At 26.8% G+C, this 20,850-nt stretch overlaps 1 protein-coding gene across 1 annotated transcript in view; it reads left to right on the top strand.

The window, feature by feature from the left end:
• The first annotated feature begins 422 nt into the window (after positions 1-422).
• Positions 423-20,850, top strand: part of LOC132924685 (uncharacterized) — a 123,272-nt gene continuing 102,844 nt past the window's right edge. Inside the window, exon 1 of the mRNA XM_060989118.1 lies at positions 423-1,021. Within this exon, the coding sequence (XP_060845101.1) occupies positions 733-1,021 (289 nt within the window). The 5' untranslated portion in view covers positions 423-732. The remainder of the gene's footprint in view (positions 1,022-20,850) is intronic.

Here is a 20,850-nt window from a genome sequence, read left to right as displayed (position 1 = left end):
ATAAACAGTGCAACGCGAGTTAATATTTTTGACAAGAATTTCAAAACGTCAAATTATAACCGTTTTGGTTAATATATGGACAATACAGCGTAGATCGCGTAGAATAAAAAAAAACATTCGAAGTAATAACTTTATTTGTTTTGAATTCCATTTAATCTTACTATTTTAAATGCGTGTAAATCATCAGCATGTTAACGTACATTAACTCAACACGCATTTAAAAGTGCATATAAACGCGGTGTAATCGCAATTGTGTAATAACACCATATATTTCAGTTGTAGTGTATAATAAGCGAATATTGGCCGACAGCGTCAACTGCGATGGCGAACCGCGCGCGCGACTCGGCCGGAAAACGCACTTTTCACGCTCGCGCGCTGACGCGGTCCGCCGATTTTGTCGCCGCCACCGTCGCCGCTGACGCCTTTGCCACTACCACTCACCACGTGGATCGGTTGCCAGACAGTCGAGCGTCGTCGGTGCCGTTTCTACTGCCACCACCACTCTCGATCCACTGAGACCATTCGTTGATCGTCCAAGTCGTGCCTCGTCTATCACACGGGTTAAGCCCGCCACACACCACCACCTGTATTATATCCGCGACCGTATAACACACGCGCACAAGAATTCGTAAAATATTATATATCCATTAATAAGACTCGAGAGTACTGAACGGACTGCAAACGGACTTCAGAGTCCGATCGTCCGCGACCGCTGCAGATCGCGCGGAGGACATGGACAGGGCAAGAGAACCGGAAAAGACGTCCGGGTCCGTCGCTAACCGTGTGGTTGACGAATATGGACCGTTGGCTGTGGACAAGAGCGGTACATCTGACCGCGGGCCGTCCGCGAACGCCGCAGACAGGACGATGGAAAAACGAGGGACCACCGGAGACGGCGGACCGGAAGTGAACGACGAGAACGGAAACGATTCGGACATGCCGCGCGACGAGTTGGACGACTCAGTGGTTAGCGAAGGGCGGAGCAAGATATTCCGGCTGGAAGGTGCGGTTTATTCCATCGGTAAGTGATTTATGATTTACATTTATTTTCCTTACCATACACACACACCTCGTTACCATAATATAATGTGGCGTGCTCCCCGCTTTTTCGTCTTGGTAATATATTATTATAACGATAGTATTATACACGTAATAATATTACGTATATTATAATACACAGTGTGTTTGGAGATTTTTAAACTTTACAAATTGCGTTTGATTAGCATACAACGTCCCGTCTATGGTCTTTTGATATTTATTTTGAAAATGCTGTTGTGGTCGTTAACAGGGGCCTCAATCATAATGATATTATAATACCACCTAACAGCCCCAAACGAATCGCGATCAAAAACTTTGAGCGGCCGGCGTACTTTTGCCACTCAGGCGATAGGTATATCATATGTGGGTGAGTTATAATAATATTATATTCGACGACACGAAACAAACCGATATGCAGCTATTATATTATGACTGTATTATAGGCATTCTGTGTTTCGTTTAATTCAGAAGTTATATTTAAAATGTTTTTGATACACAGTGGCAGGTTTTTAACTCTGCAGTATTTTAACTGAATTATAATCGGGAAATAATATTATATACAGGTACTGTGTTATTTTCAAATTATAAATTCAATACGTATAGTTTTAAAACGAATCTGTATGTAAAAATAGAAAAAAAAAGATTTTATTCAAACACTTGAATACGATTAGCATATTAAATTTCGGATTTTTTTTTTTTAACGCATTATAAACTTTATCGAAAAATCATTTTTTTTTTTTGATTCTACGATTATTATTGTTAGCAAAACAAAATAATTCCATGGATTATTATTATTTTTTTTTGTGTAGAGATCTAACAAATTAAAAAGTATTTTATCTGTTGAATTTATACTTTTATTTTTTACTACCTAAGTACATTATTATTGACACAAACATAATGATACATTTGTCTTGTAAAATAAACTATTTAAACTAGCATACAGTTTTAACTTAAAAGGTATGAATTAAAAAAATGTTTATGATTATAACGAAGATTAGGGAAAACGGTTTTTAGAATATGAATTGAGTAATTGGGTATATAGCATCATCCAATAAACTTACATTTTACAAAATGGTTATGAAGTTAATATTTTTAGAATATTAATAAATATATTTTGAGAGTTTTGTATTTAATGTATTATTAATATATTGATTAATTTGTTTTCAAATTAATTAGAAGAGTACGTTTCAAAAATATATACCTTCTAATACGTAAATATCTTTTTTTTATTAACTTTACAAGGTACAATCATTTTATAAAATATATAATATATAGGTATATTAATCAAATCCAATAAAAAAAAAAATAATGTAAATATAAATAATATAATTTTAGCTAAATATTATTAATATTTACATTTTTTTTTTAATTGGTTTTATTTAATATACCTATAATCTATATATTATATGTTTTATAAAATGATTGTACCTTGTAAAGTTATTAAAATAAAGATATTTACGTATTAGAAGGTATATATTTTTGAAACATACTATTCAAATTAATTAGAAAACAAATTAATCATTATATTAATAATATTATTATATCGATAAAATTTAAGAATCTAATGAATATTTCTTTGGTTTCCAGTATTCAGTTATTAGACTTTGTTGAGTTTTTTCTTTACCTAAAATTTATTTTCAAAAAAAAAAAAAAAAATTCTTCACTAAAAAGTACGCATTTTCCACTATTGTAAGACAAACAGTTTTGACTCTTTGCTATGAATTCAAGAATGAAATCAAAGAATGTACGCATTGGTTGCTTTGAAAAAAAAAATGAAATGAAAAAGCCAATAATTAATAATAATTGAGTGAAAGTAAATAGGAAATAAAACAATTAGTAAATAAATGTAAAATTATGATATAAGTAAACATTATCATAATCAAATAGAATACGTGATGTTTTTCAATTGTGTACTTTTTAATTTCTTATGCTTGTAAAAATTCAACACAAAACTACGCTATCTTCATTTTATTTATATATGTATATTCAAACTGTTGGATTACGTCATGATCCCGAATCAATTTGATCAAAACTAAAACCTTGATTCCGACGTTAAAAAAATAAATAAATAAAAAATGTAATTTTTATTACTAACATTTCCATTTGTATACATTTATGAACTACCTACAATAAATCGCATTACCGTGTATTGAATTATTTTATACAAGTCCTTGGAAATGAACATATCGTTGTCTTATAGCAATGATCTAAATTTCAATATTGGAAATATAGAATATTTTTTATTTTACATACCATCCACATATCGTTAGAATTCAATTTCCTTAAAAATGAATAACTAATATTATAGTAATATAGTTTCAAAAAGTTCTCATGTTCTGGAGAGTCGTTGTAGTTGTTTTATTTTTGTATAGTATTCAACATTTTAAGAATTGATTGGTTTCCCATTTTTTATGTTTATCTTGTATTTATGTCTTTTTATACATGGAGAAGGCTAGAACTTTTGTTTTTTTCGACATACTTAATTAATTTAAAAACTTATGTTGGTTTTTGAAATATAATATGAATTAAGGGTTAAAATTGAGGTTTCAGTTAAAACTAATATTAAACAATATCAATAATGTCGGAAAATTTTATTTTCATATTCTATAGATCTAATGTGAACATATTATAAAAAAAGATGTTACATAATATTGAGATGTTTAATACATTAAATGAGGATTTTTTTAGTCCTAAATTGGAGAAAAAGTATTGGAAAAATCGGAATATAATCACAGTAAGATATTACTGAGAAACACTTTTTTTTCAACAGAAAATCTCTATTCTAATTTTATTTGTGCGTACTCATTAACGATCTGGTTAAATATTTAGAATAAGATATACTGTTAATGTTACTCCTATAACTTAAAAACAATAATTAATATTATCGTACAATAGTCAATGCTAGAAACTAATAAATTGTATATACTTACTGATAATATGGTATTTAAAATCAACAGCTATCAATTAAATTTAAAGTACCTCAAAATTATTTAGCATGTAATTACACTATAGTTTAATAATTATAATAATATAATACATTGCGTTTTATGCGATAGGAACCAAATAAAAATTTTAATTATTTAAAAATCCTAATCCATTCAAAACAAGTTATTTAAATAAGAGTTTGAAATTTATTATTATTAAACAAAAACACTATATTTCAACTTTTAAATGTGTTATCCATCTAATAGATAAATGTGAAAAAAATAAATAAAACAGCGAATTTATGTTTTGTTTAAGTAATATAAATAAATAAATATAATACAATTATAATAATAGTTACATATCCAGAGAATTTATATGACACATTTTTATTTTCATTAAATTATTCATTATCATTTTTGACTTTGGAATTCATTAAATTAGTTCTGGTTTTTAGAATTTAAAAGTTTAAATCTTTTGTTGACATCAACACCTTTACATTTTAAATCAACAACGTACAGGCCCTCTCAGTGTATAAAATAATAAAATGGCTGATTACAGTAAACTATTTTAATGCCAACTTCATTAGCCTATCACGATAACTTCATTATTATAATATTATCATGACAACATAATTAACATAATTAGTTAGCCGTTAAATTACTACAATCGTTGCAAGTTTGAAATTTACATTTTTTTCCAGAGTATTTAAAGAAAGTTTCATCGGATTGATATTGATGTTCCTTTTTGTCCAATACAAAATGATTACACATTTTTACTGTTTATCAATAAATAATATTAAAATATTACTCAAACAATAATTTTGAATTTATATTTCAATATTTAATTACCAATTAATTATCATAAACATAAAAAAAAAAAAATAAAAATAACTACATGTTTTTTTCATTGGTATTAAAATACAAATTCACTAGAAATTAAACAAAATGTATTATCAAAAGCGTATTCAAATTTAGTATTTATTAATAATATATTGGTACTAAATTTGTGTTTAACGTTATATATTATAGACATTTAGTTATATGAATTATATGCAGATTATTCAAATAATAATAATACGTATACGATGAATAACTAGGTAATAATTTACCTAAATTGTGCATTAAACCTACATCATGTTTTTTAATAGTTCTATTTACTAGCGTGTGTAAGTAAATTTCTCATTAGAATTAAGTTCAATGAATATCTTAATACCTTATTCAATGATTAAGTTAAAAGTGTAACTATATTTTAGATTCTGAGTGAAGCGATGATTATAGTAAGAATTGTTTAAAAACAATGATATGTGTTTATCGTTTACATTTTTTTTGTATTTAATGACTCGTTGTATTGTAAAAAAAATGTTTCTATTTTTAACTACAGTGGTTTCGATAAAAAAATTATTATCATCTAGTTTGTATTTAAGGGGTCAAAATGAAACGAATTCACTGTAATTATTTTACAATTAAGAAAAACTAAAATAAAAAAATTAAGGAAGTACGCCGTACGGTATATTAAGTAACATACATTTTTGATTGAATTAATTTTGTTATTTTATTTGTGATTCAAAAATGAAAAGCCACAGATACTTGAAATTTTTATAAAACATTTATACTAAAATTTTGTAGACAATATATAATTTTAAAAATACTTTGGCTCTTGTATATACCTAATATATGCGATTTTTTAAGAGAAAATGTTCTCCGTCAAATAACTTACAGAAAAATAATTTACTAATAGCAATATATAATAGGAATTTAGACTGATAGTTCGTCTCCACTCAGAATCGTTTTTCGTATACAATGATTTATCATTGAATTTAAATTAAACATATCCATTACAGTGACCTACTTAATGGCGAGGAAAACAAGCAGAGTGTCTTCTCTTGTTTTATTTTTTACATTATACATTATTATTTAAGTAGGTAAATCGTATTGTTTAAGAAATCTATTTTCTCATTTGAAACTTAAAATTACAAATTTATTTGACGAGAAATAAATAAAATAATATCTAATCGATTATTTGTCTATATTTATTGGTATTGGCAGAGCCTAATATTATATTTTACTATCAGCTTGAAAATAACTGTAGAAAATATAATTTTATTCAACACTATACAGTATTAAGTATTACAATATCAATCATTCGTCATAAAGTTTATTTAAAGTTGTAATTTTCTCAATAACCAGCACCGACATACATCTGAACATCATAATTTATTACCATACATGAGTTGATTACAACTAATTCATTTATAAAAAACAGAAAGTATTATAATACATACAATGTCATTTCTAAAAGAGAGTATATTTAATACAAAAATAAATAACAGTGATACAAATATAAGACCTTGTGTAACTTACAGTAAACCTATGTCATTATTTTTAATACCCACAGGTCCTAACTTTTTTGTTGTCTATCGGTTCAGGACAATTTATACAGCAGTCTATTCTCATCGACCACAAATATAATTATAATATTATAATATCGATTCATTCAGTTTTTGTCAATAATGGTATGTTATAAATAAATGTAACAGTTGCATGTCGACTGTAAAAATATGAAATAATAATATCATAATATTATAGTTTGATAAAGATTTTTCTTAGTAATCTAGGTACGAGTATGCATAATTTTGAATTATATAGTTCTAAATATAACGAAATCGGACACGGTTACTTTTGTAATTATACATTTAAGAAGTAAAAATGTATATAATCTAATAATATAAGCATAATTTATGCATATATAATGTTTTGGGATTGGCTAATAATTATATAATGTATGGATCCATATCGTATAATAAAACCACCACACCGTTTACATGTAAACGAAATTAGGATTATCTTTGTCACTATATACGATATGTTAATGTGTATTTTTTATATTTACTACTATTACATGTTTCTGTGTTTTAGCTTCTATTATTTATATAACATTTCATTTCAACTATTACATAAAAATTATAAAAATAATCAGATAATCTAAATATTATCCATATGTCGTATATAATTTACGGCAATATTGATGACAGTGTAGTAGTTATCAACAGAATAAAGTAATTGAAATATACTTATAACGACGTTGACAATTAGATAAAATATTAATATTATGAGTACCTTATGATATCAATGGGTTATTGATAAATAATAGCTAAAAATCATCGAAAAAATTAGATATTACATATAAAATAACTAAAACAAGAGACTTCAGAGACGTACCTGTCTATGTACATTATTATATTTTTTAAAGAGTGTAATTATTAAAACAATTATAACTTATGGTATTGATAAAATATGTTTTACGAGTACCTATTTGGAAAAATACTGCTTCTAGTTTAATGCCATTAATTTTAACTGTTATTTATTTAATGTGATATTGGATAATTTAAAAAGATAAAATGTTCTTTTAATTAAAATAAATAATCTAAAGAAAATACTAAACAGCTATTAAATGTTAAATTTTTTAAAAGAAAGCTGCAATAAAAGTATAATATAATGTTCCTCTTTATTATTCTATAAAAATGGTTTTAATATCTTGATTTACTTAACTTATTGTAGCAAAAATGATGTGTAATAATATTGTAAATGTTTTTTAATTATAAAATTTACTTATAAAGTCTTAACAAATGATACCAAAATTCAATGACTTCTTTCAAAATTCGAAATACAATGAAATGACACAACAATATCATCTTTGGTAGGTGGTAGCTGCTGGCCATTTATGACTGTCTGTTCTTCCGGTATTTCCCACAGGAACTACAACTATGTTTGTTTGGAGAGATAGATATTATACAACAAGGGTCATGGTAGAATCATATTATCTAACATGAACAGAAAATCACTGAACATTGTGTTTTCAGAGGTGTAAATTACAAAATCGATTAACTAAACATAATAATATATATAACGTATAATACATCATGTTATACATTCAAAATATAATTTTCATATTTTATAATATTGACGGATTCTTTCAGAGATATTTTTGTAATTATGTGCTCAAGTCATTTAATCTTTGTGTCGTAAAACGGCCCCGCTAAAGTCGTTTCTCCTGACTTCCTAATTATATCGAATTCGTCAAACTCGTTTAAATTTTCTCTCTTTTCTTTTCTTTTCTTAATTACGATAAATGAATGAACATTTGTTGTCCACAATGTAGATGGTACAAATTTGTAAACGTGTCATGATGCCGTTTTTCATAGAATGGGAAGCAAGTACAAAAAAATCCCAAACAAAAATCGTCTCTGTTTAAGTGCTCTTTTACCAGTGTTTTTATCTTTGGGTTTTTCACTACTCATCATTATGATGTGCTTAACTTAAATCGCCTACGGTGAAAACTATTTGGAAATAAAAATGTAAAATTCAAACGAAAAAAAAAGATTTTCAACAAAATAAATAAAAAAAAAACCAGCAGGATTCTACCGATGAGTAACATTATATTTATGGAACATGATTTAATAAATAAATATACTCATTACATTATATTAATTTGATGTCAAAGTATAATAAAAACAGAGACTTCAAATTTGTTATTTCACGTTTTATAATATTTTATTTGTGTGGTGAATTCACATTATTTTATACATTTATGTTGAGTGAAAATGTCTTATTAGTTATTATAATGTATCATATAGATTTAATGCATTTTCTATCGTCTACGTAAAAAAAATAATATAAAATTTCTTTTTAAAACATAAAAATGGTCGTTTTTCTTGTTTTTTGTATAGAGTATAAACGAGGGAAATCATTATGGTAATTTACATTTTCATTTTTTGAATTTATATTGTCACACATTCGTTGTATTCACATCAATACGCATATAATGCGTTGAGATATAATATACATTAGCCACGCACTTGGGTGATATTAGAATATTTCTACATAAAATACATATGAGTATAATATGATTTCGAGTACGTCAAATCGAATAAATGCTGTAAAAAAAATCTATATAATAAATATACGTTTATTGCAAATATATATACGAACAGTGTGTTTTGAGAATTGTTTATATTTAAAAAATATCGGATTTGAAAGAAACGTGAGTAAGCACACATTTATTTGAAGAATGCTATTGAGAAATGCTGGCAGACATAAACGACGCTTTGGCAAAATGCAGTTGGTCATATAATCGAATGTCTACGAGAATCTCACTCGTGTAAACTCGTACAATATATTTGCGTGTATTTTATACGTTATAATAATAATACATTGATTATGTAGAATCGATAATGCATTATGAACGAGAACGGCTGTGGTGGTAGCGGCAAGGGTGGTAGCAGGACCAGCAGCCAATAAGAGTTACGATCTGAGACGCATTAGTAGACCCGACAACCTGGTTGGGAAAATAGCTACCAAACGTCGTGCTTAAACCTACCCAGCAGCAACCATGGTCGAGAGGTGAATCCATCCGTTTATAATATTATATTATTTCACGCACGAACGCCGAAGATGCCGGATAAACACCTCATCTACCGTATACCAAACGTGTACCCAACCCTCTGCCCGGAATATCAGGCCGGATGCTGATGCAGAGGTCCTACTTCCGGTGCACGCACACCTGTCACCATTGCTCCGTCCCGTCCGACGACGAGTTGAGCACACCGACGTGTCATTTAAATTTTTGCCGTGCATTATATTTCAGAATCGAATCGTTCCAAAAATACATACTGCCAAGCGAACGATTCACAGTGGTAGGTACTACACGTTCGTCAAAACTCCAGTGACAGCGGCCATTTTAACATCCGGTCGTCACTACAATAACGGCAATGCAAAACATTGTGTACATACCTACCTTTGAATACATATTATTATAATAGGATGTCTCTCAATAAGCGCCGGGCATTTAATTACCATTTTAATATTTACATATTCATTTAATTAGTCATATTTTTAAACGTTAAAAACCGTATTTTGGTATACCGTCTATTTTATAATTTAAATATTGTTTTTATTCAACAACGTTATATAATATTATACACTCGAATGATGATTCCGTTTTAATGTATTCCGCAGGCAAATTGAATTATTATACCTGACCGTCATTTTATTTGTTTTGTCCGTTCGAGTTTGGACGCATACACATATTGTTATGTTATCGTTAAATTTCAATTCAATTCCCAATGTCGTCTAATTTAATTGTTCTTGTTTAGCAGTTTCGTTACGTCAATATAAGTAAAAGCCAAAAGGTACAGTAATAAATTACGGATTTTGATGGTTTACTGAAATGAGAAAACACAACAATCCAATCTGAATTCACAGAATGCATTATTAGGAAATTATTTTATTATACATATCTATCGTATACATAATAATAGCTTTAAGTTTTATTAAATGTATGTACGTGCATTATAAATTGGACATCTAATCCGAAAACCATAAAATCCGATTTTAGGTGCATTCAACTGTCAATCAGCCATCTTATGAATTCAATTTCTCGTTAACCTATATATTATAATAATATTTTTATGTTTTGATTAAAATATTTTTACATACAATTTGTACTTTATACATTTAAGTATTTAACATCAAATGACAATCACATGCCCGCATACTATTAATATTATACATTTTATAATATTGCATCAATTACGAGTAGGTTTAAAATATAATACCAACTATAATTGATTGAATATGTTTGAAATGTTTCGTTTGTGTTAGTTGTAAATAAATGATTGAATTGTATACATATGATGAAATACATTTACCAGTTGAATATCAATTTGCTGCATTTTTTTTATTAACCATAGTTTAAATATTGAAAACAATATATATACGTATTATGAGTAATTCAAAAAGATTATGTTTTGATAATTTTTTGTTTACGTTAAATACTATAATACGTAATAATAATATAATTTAGTTATTTTAAAATTGAAATTTTGTCACTTATTATGCTCAATTTAAGTTTTTAATTTATTTTAATGGAGTACAAAATATAATATCAAAATTTCAAACTAAGACATTGATTTTTTGAATAATACAACAAATAATATAATCATCATACATTAGAAAACAATTAATAAAATTAGTTGTTTTAGCTTAAGACTTTATCCAACTAATTTTACTTGATACCATTAGTTATTTTTTGATTTTTCATACTTAAAAAAGTGTATAGCTCCCTTTTTGGGCCACTGTCCAGCTTAGTTTCCTTTACCATTTATAATTATTATAATAACTGAATTAGACAATTTTTAAATTAAATAAAATATGATTATATTCAAAAATGTGATTTTTAATTAAAAAAAATATTATATCAACTATGTGAAAAAAATATACCTTCATGAATATGTTAAAAATTAAAATAAGCTTTATTTTTTATTATTATATGACATTTGTTTAACAAATTTATGTGTGAAAATATAATAAAATAATACGTGTTAACATGTTACCTTAATAAAATTAAAAACTAATTTTTGTTTAATGCATTTTATTATTTTTATAGTCTTCAATGTAAGTTTAATTTCATTTATAGTTTGTTTTTGGAAATAAGCTTTGATTATCAAACAAATAATAATTCTAGTTTATTAATTTAAAAATTTCAAAGGTTAGTTGTGATAATTATAAATATTTTAAAGAAAACAGTACTAGCTTAAAAGAAACAGTGTGAAAAGGGAGGTGTAATTTTGGCTGAAAAGTGACACTAGCCCGAAATGGGTAGGTTAAATTTTGGCCGAATAGAGGATCGCCCCCAGAGTACACCGGAGTTCACATGTACCCACGTCAAATGTATAAAGTTACAGATATCGTGTAATTTGTGAAATGTTTACAACTTTACTATTTTGACAGGTACCTGTTGGGGTTATAAGAGTTACTTACATTGTAATATTTACCTAATTTATTTAATAAATAGACACAAATATCAATCTCTAGTGTTTATTTTATAGATCATAAAACTGAGTCAAATTAATAAATTATGTCAAACGAATAAGTTAAATTTTAAATCGTGAGTAAAATGAGTATATTGGTATTATAAAAATTTTTATTTTGTTTACTAAAATTGTTAATTTTATTAGTCAGTTTTGTAGAAAGTCGAATTCTTAAAAATGTGTATATACTTGAATGGAACTTAAGGACATATAACTGTTATTAATAAAATTGATTTTCGTCATCGTTGCAACATAATAAAAACCATGATGTTAGATATTTGAAATTTTTCCGATTAAAATATTTTGTGATTTTATAATTTCCTAAAAATCTTAAATAAACCAAAATTTTTTAGTCGATGGACATATAAAAATTAAAACTCTATGGACTATAACAACTATAATAAATTGTCGTAGTTCGAACAGTTTGAATACTCCTGTAATCTAGGAGATTAAAGGTAAAACTGCAACTAAAATATTAGAGAAGTTATATTATAGTTATTAACATTTTATTACGGTATTTAAAGTTTAATTAATAGTATATTTTATATTTTATATTTTCAAATTTCTTATTTATTTAAATTGTATATGTGGGCTTTAGGTACCTATAAGAATTAATATTCCTATAAGTTTACTCATAAATTAATGAATATACAATGCCTTTTATCATTAATTATTTTCATAACAAACATAAATATCTGTTTTATAACCACTATAGGTAATATAATTAGTAGAGCTCTATTTGAATTCCATGACTTATCACTGTATTCAAAACTATGTCAATATCCGACACTAACCTGCGTGAACTTGGTGAGTTAATTTTGTCCCAGTATTCTGTCTTTAATTTTAAAGTTGGTTTTAATAAATTTCAAACCATTGGCACTAACTAATATTGAAAATACTATTGAATAACGGTGTGATTGGCGTACACCCTAATTAGTCATTCGTTTGCCACGCCTGTCTAGTCTGACATATAGCTATCGAATAAGTAATTAATCAAGGATGCTTCTAACATATTCTCAGTCATATTCACAGTTTTTTAATAACACAGAAATATAATTTATCCATTTATAGTTTCTACAATCATACAAAATTGTCTTAGTTAGGTATATTAATTATTAAATTAAACAATATTAGTACTTAATTGTTTTGTGTTAGTTAAATCATTATTTAATACATGAGTTAAATAGCAATATGTCATTTTATTTTGAGTAATTCAGTCACTTGTAAATTTGTTGTATATGGTAATAGTATATATGTGTTTGTATAACGTATTGATTCTAGAACTTGTTAATCCATACAACAAACAGAATATTTGAAACATGCTAATTTAAATATTGCTTAAATTATTGTTTCATATTGCACACATTATGCCGTTATGTATAATTATGATCAATATATAAAATATACATATTTCAGATATTATTTGTTATTGTTTTTTGTTTTGAACATTTGCTAGAACTAACTAATGTGTAGGCAGGCTATAGATATTAACTGGGCCTATTAGTTAGATTAAAAATGAATATTAATCAATTTAAAAATTGGTTTAGATTAAAAATAAAAATTTTATTATCATAAAAATATGTTAAATATTATTTTTCATTTTTTACTTTACAAAAATTTATTATATACTTAGTAAATTAGTATGTATGGAATGTGAAAGCTTTTGGTTTTGTATGGTTGGTTTCAGAATGTTTTTGAGTTCAAATGTGTTGATATTATGTACACTTATTTTTTGTGTTTAGTCTAGTTAAATATGTTTAAATCGTTTATCCGAAACAATCATTTTAATCAGTGGAGAACACCTGTATACAAATTATGAACAATAAAGTGAGTTTTATAATAAGAAGAACTAGCTAAAAACGTAGAAAAAAACCATACATTAAAATGATAACAAATTCAATTATCTGTTATCGTTATTTTTAAATTCACTATAAAATAAGTATATATATCCCTACATCATCTATATAGTTAAAGTATAAACTTTAGAGCTTAATTTAAATTTCATTTTAACTTTTGACCCTATTACATGATATAATTATTTTTTTCTTTTAAGAAAACGCTGAACTGCTGTTAAATATAATACAATACAGTTATTGTTATAATGTGTTAAATTTAATAATAGTTAGGACTCAATTTTATCGTGTCTACGTAGTTAAGAAAAATTCAATTTATGGTTTAAAAATGTAAAACTAAAAATTAGCAGATTTTGTTGGAGTAAAAATAAATATTACCCGTTCACTTGTTGTTCAAAATAATTCATTTTTGCGACAGAATATGGCTTATGTTATATATATATGATTTGGAGTTTATTAACTTATAACCAAAAGTTTGATTAGGTTATATCATCGATAAAGTTATCGAAAATTGTTCATTAAATATGCCATCATAGTAATTATATAATATAATATACTAGGTATACAATCGATAATTAGTATACGTATATTGTATGTACATATTATAATATTGTATATTCATATATTATTATTATTATGTTTGTATTATTAAACTATACTTGTGTAAATTAATTTATCAGGAACATCAATAAAGACAAATTATACGAGCTTAAAATAAATTTCTTTATTTCAAATATTTAACTTTTTTTTAAAATGGATAGATATATACTAATACATTTACACACAGTTAACAATCTCAACGATATTTTTAATGTATATTATGTGTAAATACACGGAAAGGTATACATATGCAGAATTATATGTTTTAACATTGAAAAATATACTAGTTTTAAACATAATAAGCTGTTATTACATTTTATATATTTTTAGATTTTGATTTGGGTAATAAATGTACTGTCATTTTAAACATGTATGTTTTTTGGCTGTCATCATCTTTGGAATAATAGTAAAAATGCTTTGATTTTTAACTTTGAGTGTGGATTTTGGAAGAAAATTGGATATAGTTGGTACCTTGTAAGAGAGGGGAGGTTAAAATTAAAAAGTTCTAAGTAATATTCAAAATAACTAAGAAAAACAAAATCTATTTTATCTTTTTGGTAGAGTAAATTAAAAACAAACAACTGTAGATACTTGCATTTTACCGAATATTTAAATTATAATTTTTATATATGATAATGAAGTTATCTTAAGTTATTAAAATTATATTTTGACTATTTTTGAGCTGTTTATAGATATCTATTTGCATTTTTTTCTTCTATAAATGTTAATAAAATTTTTCCTTGGGTTAGAAAACTTAAAAATTAAACATAAGATGTTTCATAAGCTGTTTATACTTATATCAAATTAAAAATATCGAAAACTTATAAGCACAATATATTTTAAAATCGTTTAAAATTGACGAAATTCATCAAAATCAAATCGTGAAAATTTACAAATTATTTTGTTATTAGAAATTCATAACAATTTAATTTTTATAGGTTAGATTTGAAAATTTTATAAGATTCCTTTTATATTTTTTTACTTATAACAAAAAAAAGTTTATTGTAAGCTCATATACATTTTTTATGAGCGTTAGAAGTTCAAATTTTCACAAAATTGATTATTAACTAATTAACTAGAAAATAACTATTTCTCCTCGATCGATTTTGATATTTTCTATGATTCAAAAAGAAATAATCTACAAGTTGACAGACCATCTTCATTCAAAATTTTTTTTTTTAGTGCAATGATTTATCATTGACTTTAAATTTAACATATACATTGCAGTGACTTACTCTTCAATGAATTGATACCTAATGTGTGACATAGTGATTACTTATTTTTTTTTTTATATAGCTTTAAATTTAGTTTTTATTGAAAATGAAATCTAATTTGTAATATTATAATTGTACAAATAGGTATCAAATTATTAAAAAATAATATTAAAATTACCAAACGTTTTTTCACTTAGACATTATCATTTTCAAAAAAGCCTATTTATATCCATAACATTAAACTTATTTATCAACCTTACTACAAATGCGGCTTTCGGATTTCAAATAGTCCATCGTTTATATCACAGTAGATATAACTATGTGAGTATATAGTTTCGAAAACTATATTAGTGTTATTGTAAGAAAGAGGGGAGATTATTTTTTTAAGACTACTTCTCATATACGTACAATAATCATGGTAAGATTAAGATATTTCTCAATGCATTTTAATGATGCATATTATGCAACATTCACTTTGACTACCACATCACCACTACCACGCACCCGTATATAATTATTATATTCCATTCCTACTAAATTCATTAAGATAAAATTATCTTGATTACTGAATTCAAGGTGTGCTCTAAGAAATTATTTTATTTAATAACTTGATAAATTCACACATATGCATTCAAATTATACTGATATAATATAAATAAATAGGTAACCAAAAGTAAGTTCTCATAAATATGAAAACCTTGTAAGTTGTATACTACTAATCCAGGTGTTTTGTTGCCTCATAATCACCGAAATTATTCACTATTGTTTTTATATCAATTTATATTATGTATTGTATTTCAAGAAGAACGATCAGAGTTCATTTTTATGAAATATGTTTAGTTACTGTGTACTCTCAATAATACGTTTTTCAAGAATACAATGTATGCAATTTGGCTCGTTTGTTGACTGATAACGTTAGTGATGCGTGAAAAGTAAATAAATATTAGTATGTATTTGTGTGTGCGTCATCAACACACACTGTAGAGATTATATTTTTACATGTCTAGACTTATGTTACTGTGATGTTATATCACGTATATTTATTTGTATATTTGTATATATTTTCATGCATTGATAGATGCTATCAACAATTTGATTTCAATTTTCCTATTTCAATATTCAATAGGGTTTGTTATATTTTATTAGAGACTTGTATAAAACTTAAAGCTTTTCGTTAAAGTTTATAAAGGTAAATCCTTTAGGATATTTAAATTCTGCTAACGTTTACCCACTCTATTACTCTAATGTGACCATCTATCGGGGTTTTAAATAAATCGATCGTTAACCATAGAAAGAGGATAAGTTTAAATACCGTTTTGTAAGGAATCTATATTTTCTTGTTTTTCGTGGAAACTATTGAAAATAAATGTATTGTTTTACGTTTTACAACAATTTTCTATTAGCTAAAAATATATAATTCATGTACAACTCGAATTATTAATGGTGTTGATAGACAATATTTTAAAATAATCAACATATTTCGAAAATGTCAATAAAAAATAATTGTATTTTTATATTTTTTTGGTCTCGTAATAAATAGTCAGGAGGAATATTATATCAAATTTCCAAATCTTAAAGATGATATAAATTTTTTACTAACTTGTAGCTTGCACATTTTTGTAATTTTGTAAAAAAACTAATATATTTAAAAAAAATATTTTGTTAATGTATTTTTAATATTTTTGTATTAATATAAGAAAAATTTACTAGGAACCTTGTATTCTTTTTCGGTATTTAAAGATAACAGTTATCACGCTTATGAATAGTTCAAAAAGAGTTAAAATATTTTTATAATTTTACCATATAGAGGAAATGGTAATATAAATATTTGGTGAACATTTAAGTATCTGCTGTTATTATTATTTGAATAACAATAAAATAAAAATCGTTTGGTGAAAAATAGTTATTTTACGGGAGAATGCAATGTGAAAAATGTATTGTCATAAAAAATTGAAGTTCAAACGCTCATAAAAAAGTTAATTTTACTTTACAGTAGACATATATTTTTTTTTCAATATAGGTTGTAAAACTTATAAAAAACTTTTTATTTAATTTTAAAATTTAAGGTAGGTATGAGTATAAAAAATTGTATGAATTTTTCATTATAAATAAATAATAATTTGCTTATTTTTTTTAAATTTTTTTTTTTTTTTGAGGATTTATGTTTACCTAACTATTTTTTTAAAATTTTTATTTAATTTTTTTTTTTAACAATTAAAAAGGAAAAAAAAAACTAAAATTTCGATTATTGTCTATAAAGTAAAAACAACAATAAAAAAAGTCAAAAAAATGAATCAAAATAATAATAGTATAAACTTTTGATAAATATTTTAATTTTCTACGGTTAATCGTTTTTTAACTATAAAAAAAATAAAGATATTAATCGTAACATGTATATTTAAATTTTATATTAGGGCTAGAATTAAAACCGATTAGGTATAGGTATATGTCATCTATTTAAAAAAAAAAAAATTAAGATTTCTGGACGACCTATTCAGTCAATAATTTCAACCATTATTACTACATTTTTGTTAAACTTTTTGGTATCTACTATACCTATACTGCATACCGTATTACTGTCGTACTAACGGACACACAGTCTTTTTTGCACGGGCGTCATCTTCAATATTTTTTAGTCAAACTCTCGTTTGTAAAAAAAATAATAAATAAATAAACGAGAAAAAAATCCACGTGTGAACCATTGTAATATTGAGACACGGTATGGGTTATGTATTGTATACACGAATATACGTCAGATGGTAGGTACCTATATATAAGCATAGGGTAGTATGTGTGCTGTGTGCGGGCGATACCAACGTTCGTTTACAGAAAGGAAAAGAAAAATAAATAAATACGTACGGTACATCGATTGTAAGTTGGAAAACGCAGTCCTTTGGTGAGATATCGTGCAAAGGGCGCTTAAAAGAGAATATTTCGTGTAGCTCGTTAAACGCGCCAACGACTATAACACTCCCTCGAACGCACGAGCGCATACATATAGTATATATATATATGTATTTCATTGAATTCTATATTATTTTAAATGTTATGCGTAGGCGGTTTTCTCCTCGTCGTACTGTATATCATCGACACATACAGACACACACACACACAAATAATGTTAATTTTTTATTTTATTCAATCATTATTTGGACATCTATTTTTTAAGGATAACTTATAATTCATTTATATAATTATTCGTAGTTTATTAATTATTTATCTAATAGTACTTAGTATGGTATATTGAACTTATTTTTGCAAAAACAATCGCATATATATATTGTTATTAATTTCTAAATAAACTTTTAAGTAAATACATACCATAGAACAATGCGAGTGAGTTCGTGGTATAAATAGCTTAAGATTAGTCCAAATATTTTGAAATTGTTTTGCTTATAGAAAATTATAATATACGCAATGGCAAAAAGTTTCAAATCCCTTCTATTTATGTGTTTTAAATTAAAACAAAATAACTAAAACCGTTAGATGAAAACATTCTTCTTTTCCTTGGTTAGATATTCAATTTTACCAAAATTTGAACTTCAAACGCTTTTAAAAAAGTTGTGTTTATATATTTTTGATATTTTCAAATAATTACAAGAAAAACATATAAAGAAACCAGCATGTATTAATACGGTGTATAATATTTCTAAGAATATTTAATTTTAATTGGTTTTTGATATTAAAAATAAATCGCATAATATAATAGACTATTATATATTTATATTATAATAATATAATAGCAATTATAATATTATTTCATGCAATATTAATAGCTAAATAAGCAGAAATTAAAGTTTTAAAATATTTACAATTTTTAATTATTTTTATTAAATATTGTGAACAGCATTTTTTCTAATAAAAAAGCGTTTCCTTAGATATAAAAAATCACACGCTCACACATACACACAGAGCATTGTAAAACCAAAACATACATAGTATAGCTGAGAATATATATAAAAACACACCATTGTATAGAGCCGATTCATTCATTGCGCTTCGCTACTGATTTAATATATAAAAATTCCAAATCCAAATGGTTGTGCGATCCACCCCTCCCCTATGCCCCTTAAAATACGATACTAACACACGTATACTCGCACTGCGCGGTATACTATATATTCTTCATCCTCTCGATCTCGTGTATGCGTTTCTTTCGCAAAGTCGTGTGGCACAATATTATTTAGTATATTGCAGCAGTTAGGCGACCGGCAGAGAAATTGTCGTGCCGGCTGCTGAATTGTGTTCTGCAACTGACAAAAGCAGCCGTCCGCCAGCTTGCTTATGCCGCGTCGTTATAATATTACTACTACAAATGGTTTTAGTTTGACAGTAACATATTGCCGAGCGGTACGCGTATAAACGGTCAAAAAATGGATCAGTTTCTTTATGCCACACACTCGAATAACATTATGTGTTTGTATATATATTTATTTTTTTTTTCCGTTAAGGCAAATAAACATATATCACCCCTCTCGGGTGTATCGAACACTGGTATCGCACATCGCCAGTTAACGTACCGTAGATTTGATATTCATACGGGTGCGGGGAGAGTAGTAAAAACGCGAGACCGAGCGCGGTATCTGCATACGACAATCTCGCGATCACCAAGAACACGGGTAGGACCACGAATGATATCGTTAATAAAAAATAATTGTGTACAAGAGCTCACGGAATTCTCCTTGGGTTAGGTACTCCTTGTTCGTTACTCGAGTTTCAGCGGACGTCCGACGTCCGAGTGAGTTTTGTCGGTCTACGCTGGTCCACGTGTATATAATATTGCGTTAGGTCAAAGTTGAACTGAAAAAAATTCCTACAGGATTTAACAACAAAAGTAATAATGATATGTACACACGCGCCACGTTCGCCGCTTTTCATCGTTCCGCTATGTCTCTGACAACGACGAACGACCCCTCGACGACCTCGGTGTATGATGCTATTCTGTATTCGGTATAATACAATATTGTCTACCGTCGTACAATGAAACGCATTATACGTGTATGATATGGCGTGTGGTGTCCAAAACGCGTAAATACATATATTTACGATGATAATGGAAGGAACTCGGTCGTCGTCGGTATCCGACGCATGTGCGCGAGTCTGTGTTTTGTACACTATACTATACTATAGTATACATCGCGTCTTTGACCGGAAATTCGACAAAATTCCCACCAATTGACCCAAAAACTCTCGCACGTCCATTATTATATGCGTCCCCGAATACGAAATAGGCAGCGGTCCCCTTACGCCCAATGATTGATGGCGCGTCGCGATCTTGTCAAACGCGCCTTCGTTCTCTTCGCTCTGATGCAGTATATAATACGCCCGCCCACTCATGTGTCGAGTCCACGCG

The sequence above is a fragment of the Rhopalosiphum padi genome, chromosome 3, assembly GCF_020882245.1.
Source record: "Rhopalosiphum padi isolate XX-2018 chromosome 3, ASM2088224v1, whole genome shotgun sequence".
NCBI classification, from domain to species: Eukaryota; Metazoa; Arthropoda; class Insecta; order Hemiptera; family Aphididae; genus Rhopalosiphum; species Rhopalosiphum padi.
This window is presented reverse-complemented; position numbering and strand designations above follow the sequence as displayed.